General features: G+C 37.0%; 1 protein-coding gene across 14 annotated transcripts in view; it reads left to right on the plus strand.

Annotated features, from left to right (window-relative positions):
- DMD (dystrophin) overlaps window positions 1-27,743 on the plus strand; it is a 979,751-nt gene that overhangs the window by 858,038 nt on the left and 93,970 nt on the right. For all 14 annotated transcript variants that reach the window (XM_042811110.1, XM_042811098.1, XM_042811099.1 and 11 more), the window contains one exon: window positions 9,621-9,681. In XM_042811110.1, the coding sequence (XP_042667044.1) occupies window positions 9,621-9,681 (61 nt within the window). The remainder of the gene's footprint in view (window positions 1-9,620; window positions 9,682-27,743) is intronic.

The raw sequence follows: 27,743 nt of genomic DNA on the forward strand, positions 1-27,743 counted from the left end.
ACGGCTGATACTGCCTTGTAATTTTAATTGGTTAAATGTGTTTCCACCAGCCAGAGTGAGAAAGGCAATGGAGAAAAAAGAGACAGTGACAGTGGGATGAATGGCAAATTTTAAAAAAAGAGTCTATCTTGTGCCATAAACGCACAGTGGTTCAGCCTTGTATCCTTTTTTTTTTTAATCAGATGATGGGTCTGGGAAGAAAGAAGACCAATTTCTTTAGTCTCTTTTAATTTTTCAAAATTTGTTTTTATTAGTTTTTAATTTCTGGTAATTAGTAATTTGCCCAGTGTGCATAACTGCAAGTCAGATTTGCTAGGATGGAATGTGTGAGAGTTATAGGTGTATGACATGAATGCAATATGTAGAGAGATGCCTTTTTCTTATTTGACATACAGTTTGCTCCTCAGGAAAGAATATTCCTCAGAAATGAAAAACGTGGTGTACATTAACCAAGACTATGTTGCAATTTGCAAGAGAATAGAATGATCCAAACTATGGTATTGTACTGAACATCACAGAATTATTCTCTGTGCCATTGCTGAGTGCAGCTTGGCAACTTGCGCGACAGGTAACACTCTGCTGATAATGCAGATGAATTCAGAAGTGCACTAACCAGATCCAGCAGACAATGAATATCATTCCGGTCACTTGTTGCCACTTGAGGATCGCTTTAGGAAATGGAGCCAGGGAAAGCATTCTGGCCTTGGAAACGGATAAATTACTGAGGGGAAAAAAAAAAAAAAAAAAAAAAGGCATATACATCCTGTGTATTTATTTGCTTGTCTCCCTCTGTCTCAGCTGTTTGTGCAAGCATGTGCAAATACATATTCATAAACGTACCTGAAAAAGTTAGATATTAGTCACTTGAGATCGTAGAATCGTGGAATTGTTTGTGTTGGAAGAGACCTTTAAGGTCATCTAGTTCCAGCCCCTCTGCTATAAGCAGGGATACCTTCCATTAGGTCAGGTTGCTCAAAGCCCCATCCAGCCTGGCCTTGAAATGCTGAAAGTATCCACCAAATCCTTGCCAAGTGTATGTGTTCAATCACTGAAAACCACCAGTGTATCTGTTGGCCTCATGTTCTGTAAGAATCAAATACCCAAAGCATAAAGTTCCTCAGTATTATGCATTATTACCATGCTCGAGGGAAGTATGCCTTTACATGCTTTCCAGACAACTCTTCTACATCCCTGCACTGACAGAAGCAGATCTATTGAAGAAGTAGCTTTTTAAGAGAGGAAGTGCCAAGGTCTTTGCCATCTGGCATTAGTCTTATTTCTGCATCGGTGCTTTTAGGGATTGCTGACCTGAATGGGGCAGGTCAAATGAAGCTGGATCAATAGTCTTTCAGTGCAGTGATGATAAACATAGTCCATTTGGATCAGACTGTCAGTGGCCATAACTGTGAAAAGATGACCCATGATAATTCTTATTGCTGGATTTATTCTGTATGCTCAACTCCCTGTTTTATATGTTCATAATCAGCATCAACTTTCCCTTTACCATACATACCATACATAGCATAGTACATGGGTGTGAGTGATGACCTTTCAGCTGTGCTTATGTAAGAAAAATGGGCCTCCTTCTTGGTACCTTGCTACCTTCTTTAATAGTTTTGCAAAAAGATTGGTATCATAAGCAAGTTCATATTCTGTCAGTGACTGATACTTCTCTCCCACTTGGAAGAAATATTATACACACTATTAATTTGCAGTTATATTTTTTATAAATTTAAATGTAGAAATTACAACATCATTCGCTTGTTTTTGCTTGAAGCTGCATAAGGCAGTTAAAAATATGGCACAGAAGTAGTGGGGAGTTGTACAGGACTTACTTATCATATCATATGCAGGCAGGAAATCGAGTGGTAGTTGCCATTTCTAAGCATTTACAGCCTGTTCTGAGAGCTGTTCCTATAACTTTTCCTTATCACTCTGCTAGCACGTGGATCTGTCCATTTCCAGGCCTCATGCACATTTTTGCTGGGCTCCTCAGGTCTCGATCTTCCAATCAGTCCTTCATGCTTCCCCAGCTCGTGCTGTGCTCCACAAGTTTCCACAGAATGCCAGCTCTTCCCCATGTCTTCTTGACTACTTTGCTGAGGACTGAGGCTCTCAGCATTAGCAGGAATAGTTGTTAAGATACAACTGGTAAATGTATTACGTATGCAAGACATATCATGAATTTATAGTTTATGGGTTTTGAAGGTTTTGCTGTTTAATTAGAATGATCTAAATTGGAATGTGAAAAAAATAGCAAAAAAAAAAAATATTTTTTTTCCTATAAAAGAGAAACTGGTAAATATTTAGCAAAGTCATTAAAAAAAAAAAATAAAAATCTGTGATTCCTTCATGGATGGTGGTGCTTAATTTGGAAGCTATATACAGAAACTGAAGCATGAAAAAGAATACTTACAACCCTACTTTGAGTGCAGATTTCAACAGAATGCCAACTCCAGAGTTTTTAATTACTTTTCTGGAATAATTTTACTTTTTTGACTACTGCTTTGTTTGTATCTGCGATGCTGCCTCTGGCAAAGAATGGGGTTCATTGTTTCTTGTTGGAGAACCCACCTATATTATCAAAACAATGTTTTTTGAGATTCAGTAAGTGAGAGGTACAATTTATAACAGATGGCTTTAAATATCACTTCCCATGCTAGTCAGTCTTCCATCAGTCCCTTTTGTAATGTGGTAGCTCACTCATGTGGATCATTTTTGAGCACTAAAAAATAGAAGATACTGCATCTTTTAAAGGCATAAGCAAGCCTCATAATTTACTGTCCAATGTGAGATCATCTGTTAGCATGTGCGGTGTGTCAATGAATGGCTCCACGAGCAGTGCTCAGATATAACTGGTAGGTACCTCTGGGCTCAACTAGCAGATCCCAGGTGCTGCTTGTGCTTCCCAGGCACCTTCAGGCTTCTAAGCAATAACAGCACTGATTTCAATGTGAAGTGAAGCAGCTATAGCAGTTTTCTTTCAGAAACAGAAAGACTGGGAAAGGTGGAGTCAACAGTTTGCATGAAAAGCTCATGCAGTCATTGTTTTTTGTTTAGAAGTGAAAAATATGACCATGGGAGTGGGCTGTATAGCCTAGGACTCCTTCTCTGAATATGCGGCTCAGATCTCTATTTTTCTCTTCCACATCTGGGCCTTTGTATAATATTTCTGTTATTTAGGCCACTCTCGTGAGAAACCCTGGATTTCTCAGAGTGCTGAGTGAGTGCTTAGATTGCTATGTGAAGCAAAGATGAGTGAAGCTCTCTCTTGCATAGGCAACATGACTGTAAAATGGCAAGTCCTGCTAATTAAGAGATCTGACTCTAAAAATGACAGGGTTCCAGGACTCTTAAGACATTCTACCCATTCACCTGAGAGATCATTTTCCAGTGTGAACAGCACTATCTTTGCCTTTTATTTCTCATTGCATATATTATCTTACATTGTCTTCCAAATATCGCTTCTTACATGCAGACATCAAAGACTGTATCCATTCATCCATGTCTGTGGGATGTATGATTTCATACTTTTAGAAATCACAGTGAATGCTTTGAATAGAAAATATTACCAAGGAATAATAAAAAGATGGAGGATAAGGTGTCTCAGAAGAATCAGCCAAATTCTGAGAACTCTCTGGAAGCACAGAGGTTTTGTAATAGCATTTGAATGTGGTCAAGCTAGCTAAAGGATCCTGACTGCTTTTTTTTCTACTTTTGTCTAAATACAAAGTGACTGCATGTGCTTCTGTTGAGAATTTGAGTACTGACCATTCCTTATCATCTCTCAAGGTATATCTTATATGACCCAATATCCACTATAATTCATTGGAATACAAATTTCTGAACAAAATGATAAAGTCAGTTCTCAAAAAATGATGTTCTCCCATTCTGTTCACCTGGAAGCACACATTTTTCCCTTGAAATTAATATCCTGTATTTCTGATAAAAATGCTTCTAAGAAAAAAGCACCGTAAAATGGAAACTAGAAGTAATTCATTCTAAATCTTTATTTGTGGTTTTTCCTTTGCCACCACTTCAGAATACTGCATGGTATTAATTTTAAAACAATGTTTTGTTTTGTTATCTGGAAAATTCCTGATCCGTTTTTTGTAGCATCCCTATTAAGTTCTTTATTTTATTCTTGGATAGCAGATAGTTCAATATGCTGCAGTAGTAAATAATCTGCAAGTAATCCAATTTATTCTTCACTCTTAAATCAATGTAAGACTCAAAAGTTGGGTAGCCTTTTGTGTACTGGATGACATACTATGTTGCTAGGGCAAAATTTCCCCTGCAACATACTTTTTCATATTTTTGGAGTAATGTTGGATCTGTGATTCCTAAAAGAAATCTTTGTATTTTATACTGACAAGTTTAACTCGGATGCATTTAGCCGTGTGCCCATGTTGTCATGAGTTGTAGGTTGTATTAAGTTTAGAGCACTCTTTCAGTCCTCAAATTCCTGGATTGTGGCACAATAGAGATTTTCTGTCTTTATATATAGCAGAATTTTTTCTGGTATATTTTGCTATATGGAGTATTTAGCAAAGATTTATTTTTGTTTTCAATGGATTCCACTTGCAGTAAAGTCACCAACAACATGATAAGCCAATTTTAAAGGTTTTGAGTGCAACAGCCACTGTTAATGACATAAAGTTTCTGTAACTTGGGATATGTGGATCAATGCAGACTATATTGCTCTGATGTTATTCCATGCCGTATTTCCTTATTAAACAAGTAGATGCTTGTATTTTTGTCATTTTACAGTAGTGTGGCATTTAAGAAAAAAGAGAATTAGATTTTATATTTTGCATTACAAGTGGCCTTTGGAAGCTTCTGGAAATACTGTACGTGATGTAAGGCATGCAGTATTTAGTTTGCATCATACAAAGTTGACCCTAGGCTGCAGGTAGGAAGTAAGTTGGCCACAAGGATTCCAGCAGGGAATACAGGAGGGAAAGCCTCTTCTATAAATCATTTAAAACAAATTAATACTGTCTCTGACTTCATGATGAATGTTTTCATGACTAATAATTCCTTCTTCAAACCGATTAGATGTGTTCAGAAAATAATGTATTCCTTATATGCCTGCATGTGTGTTGCAGCAACAGCACTGCAAGCTTTGCAGGGAAGTAAGGGGTGTTCGCTTGGATTTAAGAATTGCAGAGTGCAAACTGAGAAGTAGCTGTCACTGAAATGCCTGGGAGTCATCCACGTGTGCAGTAAGGCAAGCTGGAACTTAGAGCAGAATAGACCCCATGCTGTGTAGCTCTTATGAAAGGCAGGTTTTGACTGATGTTTCTGCCTTGTAACTTCTAAATTGCGCAGTCACTGCGTTCCGAGTTCAGTTTCTCAGCTATGTAGTGCAACAGCAGGTCTCAGTGCTACACAACACAATCTGATTGTTCCCTTATTTCCCTTGGTACAATAATAAATGCACATAATTTAGAAATCAGTTCACTGTAAATCTGGAATAAAATAATATTTAACAGATGTATGCTGATGTTTGTTGGAAAGGACGTCGAAGAGCTCACAGATGATGCAAACCCTTGCCTTATGCCATTGTCACATGGGGATACCTATTGGGCACACATCCCCCAGTGTGTATCAGGAACTGATTAAGGAGGAGAAAGATTGATTTAGTGTATGCACTCAAGAAGAGAAGCATAAGCTCTTCGAAGTCTGTAGAGCACAACAGTTTATCTTTTATAATGGTCTCATTTTAAAATAATTGGGATAGCATTCAATGCATCTTCTTTGAAGGAGAGAAGTACCTTACACACACGAACTTCTGGTTATTAGGAAGGCAAAACCTCTGCAGACCCAAAGACTGTCTTATTGTTCTGTTGTTCCTGCCTGCCTTTATCTGAAGTTGCCAATTCCATAACTAGCTGCAGTAGAAATAATGGGTACAAAAACACATTTTATGTGTAGAAATAAAACAAGCTCTTAGCTCTGTGTTTGCATAAAGATCATCCCAGGTAGAAAAATAGCAGTTGCAAAGGTAGACCTAGGCTCTACTCAAGGCTGAAGAAGCAAATTATTAGTGTTAATAAAACATGAATGTAATTAAGTACCTTGTGTTCCAGCTAGAGTGGTCACCAAGCAGGTAGCACAGGTCTTGGCTGTGAACAGATGGATGAGCTCCACTTTAAATATCATGAAAATTAAATGCATATATAATTAATATAATAAATTTGTAAGAAAAAAATAATTGATAAGTTATACGTAACACTGCATGGAGTATAGGTATATGTTAGAAGTAGGTATAGTATATGGTACTAGGAAGTATGACTTCATGACTTCTGTCCTAAAATTGTTTCCCAGTGCTTAAGCTCCACAAGTGATGGCTAAGACTCAAAAGATTTTTCTCGTACTTGAAACTGAAAGTATAAAGTTGTCCCACTGTATGGTCAATAGAGCTGTGGGCTCATTGCATAAGTAAAGTCTACTGTGAGTAATTTGTAACAGTGGATATACTAAATTAACCCTTTCAATAGCTGAAGGAGGGATAGTTTACTATTAATCAACATACATGTGTTTTTTGTGATGTTTGTTGTGTTAAAGGGAAATATTAAGTAGACTAGTTTTACAATATAAACACATATTTTAGTGTTATTCTTTAATATAGTTAATATTTCATTCAGATGCCCACACAGATTAAAACACGGCTGAGGTTCCTAGAGCCAGCACATTACTGTTTCATTATGCATTCTGCAAACAAACAAAGTTGTAGGCTTACCACCAAGTACCATGCTTACTTATGCTCAACAACAGGTGAAGCAAGTCTTAGAAATGAGCACACCAACAGGAAAAATAAAACTCTCAAATTAGGTAACCATTAAGATGAATAAAAATAAAATAAAGTATGGGGAAATTTACATTCACTCTTAAAATGTCTTGTATTTTGTTATAGCACTCAATTTCAGTGGACATCATTGAAAGTAGCTGGGTGTATCATAATGGATTCCTACACTGTGGAAGCTAGAACAATAAAACACTTTTGAATTACTCATGGCTGAGAGGAAAATGTCTGCTTCTTCAGTGCACGGATACTACAGCGTCATAGAGAAAAGTGTTTGCCAGCAAGTGTGTTTAGTTGGACAAGTAAAATGCTTGTAACCAGGAATTACAGATACATGTCCATTACCTGCGCTAGCTTTGTAATGGGTACTAAATCCATACTGGTAACCAGCGATAAGAAACAGCTGCTCTCAGCTTCTGGGCTTCTGCCAAAAATGAAATGATTATTCTCTCAGCATAGCTGTGAAAAGTACCGCATATTTTGTCAACTCAAATTTAGGCAAGGCTGGAATCATCCAGGAGAGCAAAAGTGTATTATAGACAGCTTCACAGCAATCTCTTGAAGGAACACGAAATCCAATTATGCAGAACGTCACAGAATTTTATTATTCCTTAGAGCACTTCGTTCTCATGAAGGCAAGTATTTGTTCCTCTTTCAAAGTATCCAGAACACTATCATATGTAAGTTTTGTGATAAGTTATGACTGCTAAGCTCTTACGCAGATTAATTCAGAAACAACAGAAAAAGCACACCTTCCAAAAATATATGTGGCAATCTGTTGTTTAGGTGTTTAATTAAAAAAAAAAAAACTTAGAGTGGCAGAACTGTAGCCTGGTGATATTCACATTGTTATGAGAGAGTCATGTAAGAAATACAATGCACAGTGTACAAGCTTAGAAAAAAAAAGTCAGTGTCTGTCCCAAGAAGGAATGTTTTACTATCTCTAATTGATGTGTGCATTTGTGTATTGGTATTGGAAAATGTGCAGTGCTTTTGTATGTGTGGGTTATGACACATCAATGGCATTAATGCACTCTTTTTCCATGGGAGCTGTCATTATAATTCACTCCGCATTCCTGATGCACTTCAAGAGTTATCTATTTTCACGGTTCATGCCATCAAAATTTAATTTCTCCTTTCTTTCATAAAAAGTGCAGAACCATGCAAGTAATGGGAAAGCAATGCGTTCAGCTGAGCTGTAGATGGTTTGTTGGGGGTTAAAGTCAGTGACCACAGGACCTACTAACATGCTGCAGCACGCATTTCATAGGCCACCAATAATCTGAACCACAAACACCAAATTTGGATTTCTTCCAGACATATTCCTTCCTTGTCCTAGCTTCTCAGCATCATCTACAGTGCACACAAAAGCCACTGTCCCACTGCCCAAGCTGCACCCTGCTACCTTCTCCTTTCCAGCACATCTGAAATGGATCCAGCTCACTTCACACTGCCTTGCTTCACCTCACCAGGGTCCTCCTTCCAGTCCTCCTCCAGAATCCATATGTATTCACATTTATCAAAATATCACAACTTGCCAATGGAGTTATTTTTTTATAAGAAAGTCTCACATCTTTCCTCCAACTCCAGTCTGTCAGCTGGGGAGGAGAGTGGATTTCACTCTGCAGATTGACTCCTATGTGGTTAACAGTTCTGGTACAAATATATAAAGTGGTTCTTCTGATGTGTAGAGATTTGTTGACTTTCTTAAAGTACCTGCAGCTTGGGAATGTCGTTGTTGAAGTGTCTGCTTTGAAGGAGAAAGAAAAGATTGCACGAGGTGATCCTGAGTTGAGTGCAGGAGATGGTTCTTTTCCTGCATGAACAGCAGGGGTCACTAAAAAGAAGGATTACACTGGGGAAAGCGAACAGCCATTTTTTTTTTCCCCAACTAGATCACTTTTCATGTAAAGGAATCACTATATTGGAAAAGAAAATCTCTGGTCCTACAGTTCTTGATGGATAAAAACCTCTTAATTAAACAAACAAACAAAGAAGCAACCTAGCATTCAGACTGTGGCATAAATTATCAGATGCCTCTAACAAAATCTAATTATTTAAAACTATTTTGTCGACAATTCATTTTATATATGACTTTGTTACAGAATATTTTCATTATATTGTAAGATGTTGACATTTAACACTGTGATAGCCAATACTGAGTAATGTTATTTCCTCTCTGTTTCTTGTGCCCACACTGTTACTTTTTTTCATTACTTGCTGTTATTGGAAGTCAATAAAGCACAGTTAGTCATGCGGAGACATAAAAATGAAGTTGTTCTGCACTTAGAACAAGTCAACAGGAGAATAAACAAAATGCTCAGAGGGTATGTCAGCTTAGCTTCACTCAGCATGAAGTGTAAACAAGTGTCTAACTTTGTTCTTAGATGGATGTAAGGAGCTAATCATACAAGAAAAGAAATTGGAGAAAACTCAGCCAAGCACACTGGCAGAAGGAAGCCTATAGGAGAGCACACCACAGAGATAGGTCACCTGCTCTGCTTTATATCTGTTCTTGAACTTTAGTAGCCAAGGAGTTTTTTGTATTTATCTTTGCAGCTGAATGAGTTCAATTTCACTCAGATTAGCCCAGAAATTTCAGAACAGCGGGTTAATCCTTCCTGCCTTCATGGGCAACTGAGCAAACAGACCAATATCAGTGTGGCCAAGTGTAAAATTGTAATTCTAGAGATTAATGTTGTCTTTCCTGTTTGCTTTGAACTTGACCCCCATGTTTCTCTTCTAGGTATGTTTGTATGTATGTATGTGTGTATGCAGTTATTTATTTATTTGTTTCTTTGTTGGTTAACAGCTTCTGTCCAAGGCCCCTGGGAGAGGGCAATCTCGCCAAACAAAGTGCCCTATTACATCAAGTGAGTATAAAGAGTAATTAATTCTAGCTATTTACATTTGGTGTTAAGAGGAACGTTGGACATTTTCTTATACTATCATGAACTGCTCCTATGTTGTCTAAGTGGGAAGAAAAAAGCGTGCAATCAATTTCACAGAAATATGCCAGTTATTTAAAAATACTGTAGGATGTGCTGATTTATTTGTTGCTTGGTGTTATGCCTCCATAAGTTACCTGCAAAATAGGTAAAGCTTTAGGGTATCTGGATTATATTTGAGTTTGTTCCATTGTGCACTGAAAAATATGTATGGCAGGTTTTGCCAAAGCAAACAAAACAACAACAAAAAAATCAGAGTTGCAGTTGTGAATGTGATGCACTATCTATTTAATCTTGCAATGCAAATACTTTATACAATGAATTCTTAAAAGGGGAGTGTTTAGTTGAATCTGTTGCTGAGGGACAAAAAATAGTCCCTATAAGCTGTTCTTCCTGAGTTTAGTTTCCACCTTCAGACAGTTTGTTGTATGAGGTATGTATATATAAAGAATAAGAGAAAACTTCTAAAGTCCAACTGCTTGGACACCCTGTTTCTAGTGCCATACAGCCCCATTTCACAGCAAATACAAAAATGCTTTTAATGCATTTTCCTTCTTTCTTCAGTTGCTTATTATTTGCAATATGTGCGTTGAACTATTTATGCATAGCTTCTGGAGGAAATGGGTGATGGAATGTCTGTGATAAAGACTGTAGAACAAGTGACTGAAACATGTATGTCATTTAATAGCATGTTCACATGCTTCCTCGTTGCCTTCCCAGTACACTTCGGCTTCAAGTTCAAAGAGGGTTGATTTAGGTTAGATATAAGGTGAGAATGGTGAGGCACTGGAACAAATTGACCAGAATTGTAGTTGTTGCCCTGTCCCTGGAGACTCTCAAGGCCAGGCTGGATCAGGCCCTCGGCAACCTGATCCAGCTGTAGTGTCCCTGTTCACTGTGGGGGAGTTAGACTAGATGACCTTCAGAGGTCCCTTCCAACTCTAAGGATTCTGTGATTCTATTCTATGATTTTATGCTTTCAAAGCTCAGCCACTGTCACTCAACTATTTGGCTGCTGTGGTCCTTCGGTCACTCCAGCAGCTTCAGAAATAACCTTTATATGTGAAGAACCCCAAGTCTGTTGTGCAATGCAGTGTTGTACCTAGTTGTACCTTGTTCAGGTTGGTTTGCTATTGCTGTGTGATTTCCCTGATGTACTTGGAGATGGAACACTGTGATGTTATTTGGCTACAAATAATGGAACAGGTGCAAGGAAACTGAAAGCTCTGTCAAAATGAGGAGAGAGGATAGTCAATGGGGGGAAAGTGCTGAAAAGCAGTAGGAGTTTCTGGCAAACAGGAGTCAGTTTGTGGCACCACAATGAAGGAAAAGATCCTCCTTTTCTCTGTCCCGTGACATGACTTGCCATTACCATGCGATATGCCCTGGCAGTTCTTAAGTGTAGGCATAACATGTTTCATGCTGCTCTTCCCAACTCTTCATGTGCTACTCGCATCCAGCAGCCATGGGTAACTGGGTTGGGTTGATTGTTCATGATAAAATGATCACTGATGATTACTCATTAGTAGTTTTTCTCTGTCAAGTTTCCATTTCATCTTCTGTTCCAGGCTATTTACAAGTTCAAAGGAAAATGTTTATTTCGTTCATTTTAGAAAATGTCTTATTAGCCATGAGTTGTAGCACTACTATTTTAAATTTGGCTACAACTTTATAGAAATACTGTTGTTGAGATGAGAAATAAATTGGTCAAGTTTTAATGAATCTTAGTTAGTTGTTACACCTATTCCCTTCTCCAGTTGACCTTAATCATCCATTCTCATCACTCATCACTTTATGATTGAACACAACTACACAAATTCCCATGTACCAATGTATCCAATGTCCTAATGTACCATAAAATTGTACATTCCCATGTACCATTTTAGCTATTAAACTTAGCATATTCTTTTTTTATTCTTTGAACTACTACTTCTCTACTGTGAACCCTCTAGCAGCTTCCATGAAGATGGAGCAGCTATGGGTAGCATTCTCTTAATGCTTATATAATCTTCTTTCTGTCATCAGTGTAAAAGAATGGTGATACACATTTCATTATTTTTCATTTTATGTTTTTCGCTTGATGCTTAACTGTTTTATCTCATCATTTTCACATTTGCAATGACACAGCCTTTGCTAAGTCAGGCAGTACTTAATGTTAAAATCCTCAGCAGCGATATTTACTTACTGCTTGGTATGTTCAGGCTTTTCAATTTCCCTCGTTAAAATTTAATTTTTATACAGCTGATTAATCTTTCCTCTAAAGCTATTATTTCAAAAATTCCTTCATAAGATTATTCACACTGGTATTTCTTCTCTAAATTGTATTGGTGTAGGCATCATTGCCATTGCAAATGTAATTATCAACAATGTACAACCTGTTTCAGGTATTCCAAGTCTTTTCATAGTTTCTTGGCCTACTGTCAAACTCATGAAAATTGCAGCAGAGTGTTGCAACAGCTGTTGCGTTCTTCCATCTTTTTCATGTGGTTTGGTCCCAATGGGAATGATGAGCCAGGACAGCAAATCAACTTCACCCCTTTCTTCCTCAGTGTTCTGAGAAACGAAACTTCATTCAAGGACAGCAGAGGTATCTTGGCCTCCAGAATGCCAAGTGGACATTCCTATCTAGAATGTTTGGTGCTACTCAGGAAATAATCCCTCCCTTTTATCTCTGAATCAAAACACGCAAAATTTCTCTAAAACATGTTTTATCAAATGCTTTTCTTCATGTGTTTGTTTTTTGTTTTTATTTTTTTTTTTTTCCTTCAGTATATTCCTTATGTCTAGTGCAGTATTTAAAGATTTTATGAGCTTGAAAAAGGAGAAGAAGATAAAAATATCAGTTCTGTTCTTTGAGGCCTTGGTCCTATCCTTATTTGAGGGTGACCTGGAAAATGGGAAAGCAGAAGTAGGCAGAGTCATGTCTGTGCTCTTTAGCGATGTTTTAGTTATTCATTAAAATTTCTAAATTTAAGGTTTTAGGAGACAAAATATGCAATTACTGTTCATCAAAAATTTGAAAAGCGAGTGAAACAAATGTGCAGAACAAAGACTACTGCATGTGGTACCAAAAGATTTTTTTTTTAAAAAAAAGCTTGAATTCTAAAAAAAGGATGATAATGAAGGTAGGAAGACTGCAGATTTTAATTTCAGAATTTGGGAAAAATCATATCTTAGAAGAGCTACCCTTGTGATCGAAATATGTTATCCTCCAGACAAACATGGAGGAACAGCTGCAAAACAGGTAGATAGCAGAACCAAATGCCTGCTTTGGATTTTGCAACAGAAGCAGTTGCTCATGCTGCACGATCCAATTCTTCTCTAGTGACCATCCTCTTGGGGCACAAGGGGACATAAAATTCAGCTATACTCTGAATCTTGTTTTGCCTTGTGTATGGTTTAGTCCCGCTAAGTAAATAATGTAGCCATGATGCAGTCCTAAGAGACCTCTGTTGCCTTGGAGTGGGGAGGAGTAGTTGGACTGAAGTCTGCATTTACTTTATTTCCCCCCAAAACTCAGTATTCCTGCTGTCACGATCTGTTGAAATTTAGTAGTTGTTGACTTCTTTATTTGTACTAATCTTTGACGTTATTCTTCCACTGTATAGCTGACTTCCAGTTAATAGTGTCTGTCTTCTCTGCCCCTTGCTGTGCCCATTCTTTTGAAGGATTTAAAACGCTTCTGCAAAAATACAGTAGTCTTTCATCTCTGTACTTTTTCACAAAGGAAGCCTTCCAAGTTATTTCCCAGCCAAGCTTATTTTCTTACACAGATTATAGCAGTTCACTGAACTTTGTCCTGCTGAGGACAAAGCTGGATTCTCAGGAGCACAGATTTGGCTCCTTGAGAAGATCCACATGAGACTATCCATATAAACTTGCTATGCAGTGTACTAACTCTAAGACCAACACATCGCCACTTTCTGATCCTCTTCATGCTACATTTTCCTATGCGAGTATTTTACTTGCCTTAAATGTATCAGTTCATGACATATATTTTTGTTAGTTTTAAGTTCTGCAGTCTTACCGTACTCCACACGGGAGATGCAGCAGGCCAGTTCTATAAACATACTTCTTTATTGTCTTGCTTCTTAATCTCCCTTTTAATTGTTGTGTAACCATGCGGAGTTTCAGCACAGAAAAAAAAAATAAAAAATAAAAAATGCCAAGAGCCCAGAGTTTTCACTGTAAAAGCAGATTAAAGGCAAGATTCTTTCACTTTTTTTTTTTTTTTCTTCAACTTAGACACAGCACAAATGAATCTATCTGAATTAAATTCCACTAAGATAAAATAAAGCAAAGAGCTGCTGTAAAATCACTTGGGTTAATTGTTTCTCCTGCAGAATGTAGATAAGTACGACACAAAAGCAAGTAGGAAATGTCTGTCAGACAAAGCAGAGAGAGACATAGAACACCATCAATAAATAATGTATATTTACGTGTATGTAGCGAGTGAAGCTGTGCACAATCTATGCAAGCCAGGCATATGACTGACAGTTAACCTACCTAGCAAATACCAAAAAATGTAATACTTTGACTTCTTAAAAACACAGCTATTCTGATCTTTTCATGTCTTTCAGTTCTGAACTCTCAATTGCAAAATTGTAGCTATTGTGATGAAAAGAAACTGTCTCATACTTTCCAGTCTGTCTTAAAATTATCATGCTGTCTAGCATAAAACTGTCAGTTAAATATCTGTTGTTTCCTAGACACTTGTTCAAATGAAGCCTTCTTTTGTCATCTTTTGGACTGTGGGGCCTTGGCTCCAAACCTTGTCATGAAGTTTGAAACTGGGCTGTGAGTGAATGCAAAACCCCGAGCTTGTAGCCAAAGCCAAAGTGGAGGAGCTTCCTGTGGCATTTTTACAGCACTCAGAGACTGTGGTCTTGCTAATCTTACAGTGCTCATGCTGAAGTGGAAAGTAAAGTGCTTATGATTTATTATCAGATGCATTCGGTATAAATTATTATGACTGTTTATACTGTTGAGCATTACAGAGAAGAAGAAGAAAGTAAGGTTAATTTTTGTGCAGGTTAAATCTTAAAACGCCTTGTGAAGATAACACTGTTACTCTCCAGGAATGAATTTGAATTTTCTGGCTTGTTTGCTCAATTTAGGAATGAGCTGGGTAAGAGAATTTTGGATGGCATCTGGCTTTCCAACTTAATTAAAAGGAAAGCATCAACATTTTAAATCCATTACATCCAGCTATTCATTTCTTTCGAGCTCTGATGCTAAGAGAGCAATAAATGAACTATTTTTATAGGTGCTAAGATGAAAAGTAAACTTTTCTTACTGTACAAGGAGTATCTTTATAGAGCAATATAATTACATAATAGTGAAAGTATCATAGCTGAAATTGTTGCATTTATTGTAAGCTGAATGTAATTTTTTGCTTTTTGCTTTTTACTTCATTTTTCTTTGCTCCATTTTATTTCAGTTATTAAATACAGTTTCACTGTGTTATCCGTCATCAAGAATAAAAAATTAATATAGCCCATATAATTTTGAAAGTGTTGAATGACATATATACAATATGGGCCTATTTTATACAGTACATGGCCCATCTTCCATAAAAAATAGATTTTACAGCTTCTCCTGATAGCTGAAATTTATTGTCATATACTTCAAGCCCATGTTTTAAACATTGTGTTCTTAATGGGCAGAATTCAAAAATAGGAATTATGTTCGATTTCCACTGGAATGCTTTGAACTTGAAAAGATTAGACATATTAAGGGAAAAAAAGAGAAAGATTTGCCTGTCAGACTTTTCTTTTTTAAAGATCAATTACATACTTAATTTAGATGACAGACAAAGAGAAGACAGCTTCTGACAACTGTCCAATGAAATCTTCAAGGGAACGGGGAACAATATCTCAGATTTTTTACACATTCTTGTTATACTGAGAAGTTTCATAAGTCCTTTGTTGATTGTCAGTTTCTCCCCAATAGCACTTGCCATGTCTGTTGTTTGTATTGCCCTTGGTTCAGTCTCTCCTGATGCACAATGAACAGACTAAGTATTTCCTCATTCCACATGAGAAAAAATAGCATACCTGTAAGAGAGTCAGCAGTAAGTTGTTCCCTCTTTACTTACAGTGCTTTTTTGTCTTCTTCATGATCTCATCATTCTAATATATGGCAGGACTGTAATTAACATTTGTACATCCTATGTTTCAATACCAGTGTATTGTTATAAATACAATTGATGCATACAACACGCGTCTTTAATTGTACCTGCTGTGGATTCATGGCTCTGGCAGGCTGTTTGATGTTCTAGTGTTGGCATGCAGGGCAAAGCAAAAGTCTAGCAAAGACCGAGCGCTGTATACGAGCGCTATATCCTCCTGCTTTTCCTGTGGCCATATCAGGAAGAGGTCAGATTTTTTTCCTGGTTTGATTTCTTTTTGAGGATAAACTCAATGAAGCTGCTAAATCTCTCATGTGATTGCTCCTTCTCTGACTGTCTGAGATGCCAGTTCTCCTATGCACTGCAATAAGCTCCTGTATTTCAGAATATTCTCTGTCTCAACATATTTCTTGTCCCGGGTGACCTGTGTGGTCTTTACGTACTGAACCATGACAATGGATTATGAACCTGTTTTCTCTCTATAGGACCCCTTTCAAGACTTTTTTTTGGTCAGACAATGGCAGCAATACTCTTACACATCCATTTTGTGATATCCACGTCTTTAGATCTTCAATCTTGAGAAGTACTTTGTGTATGTATTAAGCTTAGAGATTAAGGATGCTAAGGGAAAACACAAATTTTATTAACTGGGTACTTTATAAACGTTGGTAAGATAGGATCTTAAGTGAAGATTCTTCATTAAGTAAAGAATATTAAGTAAAGAGTCTAACCAAAGTTAGAAGTAATCAAATCATCTATATTCATTTTCTTGCTTCTCATTTTCTGATTAAAAATTTGAACCTTCTGAGATAAATTACAATTTCAAATATGATCTATAGGCTTGGCAGCCTTTTGCACGCTTCATATTTGCTTTGAATTTCAATTATTCATCAGATACATTTTTATATTAGGAAATCTGTGGCTAGATAATTTAAGGAAAACTAACCATAAAAAAAAAGTGTATCACAACATCTCTGAATAAATTGTTTTTCTTAGAAGGAGTTTTGACAAACATTCATTCTCTTTCCATGGAAATTGCACCATAATCTCATTTATAAGTGCAACACAACAGAGAACCATTATCAAGCAGCACTCTGTGTACCTAGCATAATCACCAAATGGTGTCAACAGTCTACTGAGTAATATGGAGAGGACAAAGTTTGCTGCCTAGCAGCTATTCAGTTTGTGTATCTGTCTTCCTTTTTTCTTTTCCAAAAGGGCCAAAATTTGCATAAACGTTGTTTGTAAAAGTCAGGTTGGGGACTTTGAGGGGGTGCAAGCTGATTTAACACAGCACTAAATTGCTATGAAGGAGGGTTGCTGCAAACCTTTGCAGAAGTCTTTTGTTTACAATTTATTCTTCACTTGCATGTTTCATACTTTATAATGAGAACAGATAAATTATTATGTTAATGAAGTGGATGTGCAGGGATTAACATTCACATTAGAATTTTTGTGAAGAAAAGAATGCAAGTATCTAGAACCACAGTAATTTGGTCACATTTGGGTATTCTGAATTTAGATGTTTGCTAGATAAATTTATATTATTTTAATTTGCAAGTTGAAAAAGTGGCTTTAAATAGTTAGCCCACTGCTGCAGAGTAGAGATGGCACAGGAGCAGAGAGGAGCAAAGATGTATCTTAACTTGCTTTGCTCTAATTACATTCGCCTGCATTTTCGTTTAAAAGCTGTACTGCTGAAGAAAATGTTATGAACTTAATTCTTGAGAATCAACATCCTGTGTGAAGCATGGAAAAAAAAATGCTAGAGACATGAAGAGAAAGCATAAATGGTTGAAAATCTACTGTGTTTGGCTTGGGAACAGATGATTTCACAATAGCATCATGACTATAACACAAATGTAAAACACCATGGTTGTATTTAAAATTTTAATCATGCACCAGAGAACGTCTGGTTGGGCCATGGGTGTAATACTTCATTCATCATTAAGGTTTGAAATTGTAAGTAAATACTGAAACACTAAAATAAGCTTTCATTCCAGCCAGTATTTTCCAATCTGACATCTGCCATCCTGGTGGTGCTATAAGGTGATATATATAAACTAATACATATTTTAACATTATAAAGAATGTGACATGCATGTTGAAACACAGGATAACTGCACCTTCATTGGAAAATCAGAAGCTTTATATGTCCTCCCAGATCAGAGATTTTTATCTATTATTTCATCTTCAATTTAAGCCTGCTTAATTGCATTTATTGTTAGGGTTTTATCGATGGAAACTTTGTTGGCTGACCTTACCTACCCATCTTTTATAAAACACTCAAAAAGAGCAAGTGCGGCTGCTGCTAGGTACTAACAGCAACAGCAGCAGTAAAGGGACTGCAGACAGAGAGAGGACTATAAATGTATCTCGGGAACCTTGTGTATAATTCAGTTTCAGCTATAACCATATAAATAATAACAATATGGAGCAAACTCATAGGCAGATTTTTCATCAATTAAAACTTGATTAGAGGTTTAAAAATGAAATTTTTTAGGAATCTTAAAGGTTAAAATAATATATTAAATGCACATATATGCATCCTTAGCCTACCTCTGCCCAATCAGTTAAGGAACAATCTGAAAAGTGTTGAAAGTAAGATTTGTATCAACTAAGGGTTTTTTAACAGTGTTTGCTAGGAATGCCTGGACTCTATAAATCATGCCTTGACTTTGATAAGTATGATTAAACAGATAAACTTTTAAAAGTTCTGAAATACGCAAGCCTACACTTATTATAGGCTCTCTTACATCTTCATTATGGTTTTGGATGTCATTAATTTGCATTTCATTTAGTTTTGTTACCATTTTATCACCAGCTGCAGTCATGTTGCAGTATCCAGTATCACTGAAAAGAAATTTCATTAGAAAATGAGAAACTTAAGTTCTAACGTGAAACATTTTTCCATGTATTTATCAGCTTTTAGCTATAGCAGCCATGTTCAATTATTTTTATTGTCATGTTTTGCAGAATCTTGACTATAAAAAAGTAATCATTAGAAGTTTGCTTTCACAAGGCAGGACTGATACTCAGTTGTAAGAATTCAAGTTCATTAAAAATTCATTCTGAAATTAAACACATTAAAAAGAAAAACCTGAAGTCCACAATAACATTCTTGATCAGTTGAGAGCTTGCATTTATATTTTATATTTTGTAAATATAAACTTGGTGATTTTAATAATTTTCTTTGATGTGAAGCACACACACTCACAAAAGCAGGCTCTAAGTGACAGTCATATTCAGTACTTTCAGAGCTGATGGAAAAGCACAATAGCGAGCTCCATGCTTTGTTGTTTCAATATCTTTATACTATAACTTTATCTTAAGCTATATCTTTATCCTGAAGTATTCCTGAACTAAATTTCTATCAGCCTATCCAGCTGAATGATCTTCAAATTCATTGTTGTTTTATTTTCTATTTAGAGATTAGCAAAAGGAAAAAATGATATTAAAAGAAAAAAAAAAAGAAAGAAAAAAAGAAAATGTCGAACCAATGATGGTTGAACATATGAGCTGTCCACAACAAAGGAAAACATTTTGTCAAATGTACTAATGTACAGCAGTAAAAACTCAGGGCTATAGACTTGAACCAGTGAGGGAAATCATTGCTTGGTTGAAAGAGAAGATTCTTGCGTGAAACAAGTTTCCTTTGAGGTCATAGCAAGTTTCTTGATCATTTATAGGCAGTATATTTCAAAAAAAGAAATTGGAAGAAATGACAGTTCAGACATCAAAAATCTGAGTGTTAGAGAACAAGTCTATTTGCTTAATGTTTACAGCTCTTTAGACACCAGAAGAATGTAAAAATATCTTAAGACTTCTTATTTTTATTTTTTTAAATATTTTCTTTGAAGTTTATCTGCTGCTTCTTTATTTACATGAAAATCTGTAGCACTGTCCTTGATAAAACTAATTTCTCTTCAGATACTGTTCAACATCCAGAACATTGCCCTCTTTTTTCCCGGAATTTGTGTCTATTGCTAGTCCATGTTTTTCTTCCTGCCCAGTCTTTTCTAGCTTCCATAGTCCTTTTTTTCCATTAAAACAGCTCTTTACGAGGTCACTAACAGTTTCCTGTTGCCTAGCTCCAAGAATCTTTTCAGTGTTCACATTCTTCTAGGTCATTCCACCACTATGAGCAAACCATCTTCCCACTGTCCTTTTTGTTTTCTCTTGGCTTGTTTTCAGGATTTCCCTTGTAATAATTTACCCTTCACTTTTTCTGCATCTTTCCCTTGCCTTCTAATGAACTCTTTTCAGAGTCTGTCTTCCCACTGGTTGTCTGCCTCCAGCCCATCACCCTCTTTATCTTACTTTCTCTTAGCACTGTTTTCAGTCTTCAGTACTTGTGCACATCTTAATAGCAACCCTGTTGCTATTTTCATTTCATTTCATGTCATTTCATTTCATTTAGTTGTGCTGGTAACTTCTACAGGCAACTCGTTAATTACTGGCTTTTTGTTTGTTTGTTTGTTTTGTTTCTTTTATGGCATGCCCCATTGAATAGCTAACCTCAAAAAGACCAAACTAGATGAGTTTTCTTAAATATCTAGGCTTCTCTGTAGAAGTTTCTTTTAGTTATTTTACACAATGTTTTACTTTCTCTGTCAGCTATCCTTTAGGCCCCCTAGGTACATTTTATGCCTACTTAGACATTTAGTGTTGCTTACTCTTTAAATATTTTATTTTCTTTTCTGGCACCAAATAAGTGTATTTTTTCTGATTTCTGTTTAAAATGGACATACTCCTCAAAAAGATTTTTAGCTGTTACTCAGTCACTCAGATGAGCAATCATCTACTCCAGACTCAGCCGTTACTTACTCCTTTAAAATCACTATGTTCACTGGATTAACAATGCTCATAAGATGAATTAGAATAGCCCAGAGTATTTTACTGCTTATGTGACAAAATATGGAATACAAACTGTGACATTTTTTGTGGCACTGTTTCCCTCTCCATCACCTAACCTCGGAGCGTGCTTTGGAGTATCCACTTTGCTGTACCTCTGCACAAAAGGCAGGCACTTTCCACATTCTGTCTGTTCACCTGGATTAACAGAGAAGTGTAAACAGCAGCAGAAATACTTCTTTCTTTCCCAGATGTCTATCCCATCTTGATGGAGCCTGATGTAGTCTAGATCACTAACACTGTCAAGCTTGATTATCTTAAAGTCGTTTCAATTCTTTGCACGTCAGTGCTGGAGGGACTGACATTGCCAGAAACATCTCTCTTGTCTTCCTAAGAATGGTTAGTAGCCATTTTATGGGAGACATTTGTCTCAGATGCTTTTCTCTATTTCAGATAAATTCCATTAAGCTAAAGCTTTGTAGCCTCACAGTACTGGGAAGCTGCCCAACTTAGTTTACAGTGTCAGTTTGTTAACACACACTGGTTTCCTCTTTGTTAAATGCTGTTTGCTTCTGGCTCCCTCCAAATTCCAGCTAGTGCTACAGCATTTCCTGAGTAGAATAGGGTGTCTCTGTCCCTTCTTGTTCTGAAATAACATACTGTTGGACAAGGTGTTGCAGAAATACAAATCAGGCTTGAGCCCATCAACTCAAAAATAGTGGGAGGCGTTATGGCTGTCCAGCACATTACGTATGGTTGCACACCAAGCATATTGGTGAATATCAGCAAAAATTATAACCAGTTGTGGACATTCACATTTCCAACATAATGCCCCATTGAGACAAGTGCTGGATGCTTGCAGAAGGTCTTTGATGAGAATGCTCTTCAGTACCTGTCCAGTTATTCCTCTGAGCAGCAAGAGGAAAACAAGTCCTGACTAAATGCACTCCTAGCAAGAAAGCTTACGCTTGAGAACAGATTCAGTAGACACATCTATTCTCAGCAAACTCTGTATTTTTTCTTGTACTTGTCTTCTGAGTAACGCAAACAAATTTGAGCATACCTGAGTACTTAATTGTATGCAGGATCAGTAGCTTTTATGATAGCCAAAAAATCAATGGCAGAACTGACCAACTCATTTTAAACCAGAGCTAAAGAGCATCGGTAAACTGAGAGTGAATTCCACACCAGTGCTGCCAGAAGAAAGTTTCTGATTATTCACTGAAACAGAAGCTGTCAGAAATGGGAATTTAGATAACTATTTTAGCAGCTATTCCTTATCACACCAGCCCCATTTCCAGCAATCTAGCACTGAAACTGGGCCTTAGCCTAAAGGTGAAGTTCTTCACGGCTCTGTTCTTCACAAAAGAAAGTTTTCTTTATATTCATACAGCATGCAATACAATGGATCTCAACTCTAAATTCAGTTCTCTAGGCGGTGCTACGTACAATGGAGATATTTAATAATAACAATTAGTTTGAATAACGTACTCTCAGCAGCTGCCTGTGATGATTTTCGTTGCAGTACGCTTTCCTCATTGCAGTCAGTCCTACTGAAATGCCCTCATCAACATAGTAACTACTTTACATTCTCAGACATTTCCCCAGAAACAGAAATGGTAGTTGCAGCTTTTTTCCCCTCTCACGAGAAGTGTATGCTCATGATTTGGGCATGACAAAAGAGATTACCACTGTTGTGTATGTTTTTTTTTTCCTAAACATCATCTGTTTGGCACAGCACTTGGCAATGAGCAAGTTACCACAATAACCCACCAACACAAATCAGAATCATACTGTAGCACACATGCATTTACTTGTCCTCAACTTGTACTTTTAAACTCTCTAAAAATCCAAACTCAATTTTCCAAATCCTGACTGGTTTTGAGAACAGGTACTTCTCTGAAAAATACTTTATTTTTCCCAGGAGCATTGGCACTTGTTCCCATTACTGAAAAGAGTGCTTGCTTACTGGTTTGGCTCAGTCACAATTCTAAGCTGTGCTGTACCCTTTTTGTATCCTATTGGTCTTGCAAACTTCTTTATTCCACCTTGATATTAAAAGGACAGCCTGCTTTCATTTCCAAGTCAAGCTATGCTTGTCTTATTCTAAAGCTTCCTTCAGGAGAAAAAAAAAAAAGAAAAAGAATAAAATCCTCATCAGCGGTAATTAATTTTGACAGTGTGGGCTTTGTAGCAATTCACAAACCTGTACTTTGTGCATCAGCATTCCTTATTATTCTAATTAAAGTGGAACATTGTGCCCTCGCCAGTCATTAATGGGTTTTCATTTTGTAAATGACATTTGCAAAAGTTAAAACGGGCAGTTCATATGAAGTCCACAGGCAAGAGCGTTAAAATTAGCATCACCATAGCAACAGTCTTCCATCATTAGTATTCAGGGCAACAGCAAATGTTTTGTTGTGCTTTTGTTTCCAAAAAAAGATTTTTCTTTACTTGTCATTCATAAATAGCAAAGGCACTCAAAACTCACATATTCCAGGTAAAATTCTTATATTCATTTGAAGGTCCCTTGTCTAGAATTTCCCAGTTTTTTGAGGTATTTATTTTGCACAACAGAAGCTGAATTTCATGATCTCTACAGCTGTGTATGTCTAGCCTCCCGAGCAACATTTATTCATTGCCAGCCTGCTGCTGAACAGGGCAGTTTTATATGAAATCTGTCATTTCTACTCAAGAATCTGTACTAAGAAACAGATTCTTCTGAGAATCTGTAAAAGATGCATGCACGGTGAAACATGGGCAGTGCCCCATTCAGTGGAGTGTGCATCTGCTCTGTGCTGCTTTGGTGTTTAAACTGTGCTGTTTCTATATCTTTTTTTCTTTCCTCACAGGAACTGAAATGTAAGTACATACATCACCCCTAGTGAAACAGCATTCCTGTATGAACTTGTCTCACACAGTTTAGAAGGGGAGAGAAAGGTTCTCCCCTTAAGGGAGACCAGGATAGGTCATGAGTGTACTCTGATGTCCTCTGTGGTCTGAGGCCATGTCTGTTAGCCTGCTGCGGCAGTATTTTGCACTTTGAGAAACTGGTTAGTGCCACGTCTCCTCAATGTTCCCTGAGGCATTCTGTTGTCATACGTCTTGTTTAAGGAAGAGCACTGCAATCCCTACAGGAGAAACAACAGTTGGACTATAGAAACAAATATTTTGTGGATAGAGAGAAAGGAGTCAGAAAAGAGAAGCAAGGGAAAGACATTAAAGAAAGTAGACGATGAACAGGGTGAGGTCAGTAGAAGAACTGCTGTTGTAATTTGCTGCATCTTGGCTCATCAGTAACAAGCACAGATTAGAAGTAACTAAATGTTCTCTAGCATTATGTCTCTGGGTTTTAATTTGGCACAGGAAGGTTTTTTCTTTTTTCTTCTTAAAGAACTTCCTTTTACAGATTTTTGCAGAGAACAGTCTTTAACAAGTAAACACACTTCTCTGCACTGCAAAAGCTAGGGGGTATAATCCATTCCATTTAAAATATTCCTACATTTTAGTAAAATGGGACGCATTTTCATACAGTGATTGGTTTGCTAATATATGCCTTTGTAGCCTTGTCAGCTTGTGGGACCTGCAGAAATGGAACACCTTTAAAAGTGGTGAATACACCTGAGGAAACTGCTCGCAGGGTAAATACTAGTTGCCCATGGTGGGTTAACCGAGGATGTTCAGTGTTTGGTACTCAGAGGGCTTTACATAGAAGGGGGTTGCCATACTCAGACATCCTGAAACATACATACAGCTTCATTTGCTCCACTACTTACTGTCTTTCTTTTACACAAGCACCTTCTTGCTAGGTCAAATTAATTTTTCACCTTTGCCAATTCTCTCTACTTTTTTCCTTCTTCACTACTTGTCAGATGCTTTCTGGGAGATCAGAAAGTTCATTTCCTCTCTTAAATTTCCATGTCCTATTGCAGTGAAGATATATACTTACTGAACTGTAATATTTTGCAAAATTTTGCCATTTAGTCTTAGATACGTTCAGTGGTGAAGTGGAGCATTGTAAAAACTGAATAATTTTCACTGAACCTATGATTCAGTCTTCATTTAGAGCTCAGTGTTCTCTCTAAGCAAGCTTCTTTATAAATCTGGCTGAGTTGGATAAGTTCAGTCATAGTTTCTTGCAATGCTGAATCTTTTAACCATCAAACAAGTAACCTACATTTTAAAAAATCATCTTGGGAGATCTTTTTAAATTATAACCTCTTTGCAAACACTCAACTATAATGTCATTAGAAAGATTGACCTGAAGTGCAAGGATTTTACAGACTTGTTTATTGTAATAATTACAGGCAGAGAGAGACCATGTCTGGGAATGATCAGTGACAGATTACTATATTTCATTCTAGACTACTTAAATTCAGAGTCAGACTCTTGTGTGGTGTTGTGGCAAATGAGAGGAAATTGGCAGTTTCTTGCTTATAAAAATGAGTAAACTGTGTTTCTGAAAATATAGGCATGTATCTTCTATTTACCTAAGTGCATCCTTGAAAAAGCTACTGAAGCTGCTCTTCATTAAAGATATTTCTAATTTTGCGCTACATAATGAGATCACAGAATCATGGAATTGTAGGTTCATAGAATCATAGATACTGTTCCATGAGTATGGATTTCAGATATGCTATACTATCCGTGGATTCCCCTTCTAAACGCTGAACTCTGGAAGCATAAATAAGCAAATATTCTCAGTTTTCTGTTTCACATATTAATCTTCAAAATCATACTCAGCTTCAACTTCTGGAAATCCTGGAGAATGGAAGTAAGTAGTTTGTGGCTGTTTTCCTGAGCATAACGTGAATTTGTAGTGGAAACTGGAAACATCAATGACTGTAGGAATAAAAACCAACCAAACAAAAACAAGTTCTGGAATAATGGTATCTTGAAATCTTACTTCAGTTTTTAGAAGGAAATTTCATTCTAATTACTGCCATTGAGAGCATTTTAGTCAGTTGAACCCAGTTGTCAAAGAGCATATTTCATCCCTATACTTCAGCTTAGTGAAGTGGCACCTGAAATTGAAAGGTTAAAAGTCTGACTCCCAAAAGTCTTTTATGCATGATCTCACCACAATTTTAAATACTGATTTGAATTTCTGCCTTTTGAGCTGAGGTATTTTGACATAAACCATCACTGTAGGCATAAATGAGATTGTAGGCACCAAGAGATTGTCTTTTTGGACATAGGTGCACTCAGCTTCATTTTTTTCTTTTAATTGCTGCCTGTTAGTGAAAGTGCTTATTCTTTTAATACTGCTGTAATATTACTACACAATGTAAAACACTTAGCAGATATTAATTGGAGACAGTACTCCATCTCTTCATATTTGACCATTTGACCTGCACATTACTGGTTCATCTGCTTTTGCGCTATTTTAACTCTGCTATGACATAAAAGTAATGAAAACCGTACCGTTAGGGCCACAGCATATTAGAGTTTGCTTGCAGATGCTATGATTTCTTCTCTTGATTACAATTGGAGGAAGAAACAAACACTTATTTGCACTCTAGCAACCTGAAATGAGCAGAAGAACGTGCTGAGTTGTGGTGGAGTCTTATTAGGCTCCTGTCAGACTTAAGTGTGAGAAGTTTGGAAATCAAGTTTAAGTTCCATGCCAAAAGCACCCTGCTTGAATTGAAAGATATGCTCATTGATTTCAGCAAAGTTACCTCTTACTCTTAGAAGCATAAAAGAGATCAGAATCTGGCTCTCAGCATTTCCTCTTGCGTATCATAGTTTCTCACATCACTGCCCAAAGTACTGTAGAATAAATATTTGCTGCTGGCAAAACGTAAATCTGTATCTGTACAGTTTTCTCTTGAGTAAATCAAGTACAGTAGTCTTATCAGTATTTTGCTCTGGGGCATTTGTCCACTGTTCTAGAAATAAGGAGTGGAAAAGAGCCTGTCGGTGTGAATCCTTTATTAAGCCTATGGTATGCACACATTATGTAGTCCCCCAGTAGTCATCGTGTTTGAAAGGAGTCAGGCAGTGCATTTCCCTTCTCCTATATTGGTCCCTAACATTAGCTTTGGTCAGTGTATTTGGTGCACGTATTTATAACACCCAGAGACCTTCCAAACTATTCTCCTTTGGCATATGTGGTTCTAAAGTACTTACCAACTTTTTCCAGGTATTATAAAGCCAAATTAAATTTCTGCTGAATTTTTAAATGGGAATTTCCGAATCTTTGCTCACTCCTCCTTTTTCTGTCAATTGTATGTAAGTTTATTTCCTCCCAGTATTCACTTAAAGTCCTGAGATCCTAGTGTTGCCCTGGCCTCTCCATGCAAGTTCTGTGCATCCGTCTTGTCAGTTCTGCAGCAAGTTGTAAGGACGCTGACACAGATCATTGCTGCCTTGCCTTTTCTTGTCTTGTTGCATCTTGCATTGTTTCAGCTTTCCTGAGTTCTCTCTGCTGGATTCTCTCAATAATGATTATACATTAACACCGACACACTTTCCTTACATCGCAGCTTTCCTTTTTTAGATAAGTTAAACAAAAGAGGAAAAAAAAAATCTAAAATATTTCAAAAAGCTGCTTTCTGCCCTGCTTTCCAAATTTTATTTCCCTAGATAATTTGCTTGCCACAGTCTCTCCTCTCTGAGTTCAGCCTGCTGCAAGGCTCAGCATTCTCTCCAAAACCACAGTGGAAATGTATTTTAATTTTACACTCTTCAGGTCTTTTTGCCACTGTGTCAAAGAAGTAGGTGATGTGTCTCAGTGAGAGAATTCACCCTTAGTTTCTGACAGTTGGTTCAGAAACTTTCCTGAATTAAAAAGAATTCCTGTTTTTGTATTTGTTAAAAAAGTACCATTTCCATTGGTGAATAATAAGTAAATCTGCCCAGCAAAATAAGAATGATCTTGGTGTTTTAATGTAAGCTATTCGTGTCACCCACAGTGCCAGTCTTTAATACAGCTTCACCTAACAGACTTCCATTGCAAGTGAGACCAAACAGGTGGCAACATCTAGTCACTGCCTTGTTA

Source organism: Centrocercus urophasianus, unplaced genomic scaffold, assembly GCF_019232065.1.
Source record: "Centrocercus urophasianus isolate 14NV4802_14NV808 unplaced genomic scaffold, USGS_Curo_1.0 seq_12, whole genome shotgun sequence".
NCBI lineage: Eukaryota > Metazoa > Chordata > Aves > Galliformes > Phasianidae > Centrocercus > Centrocercus urophasianus.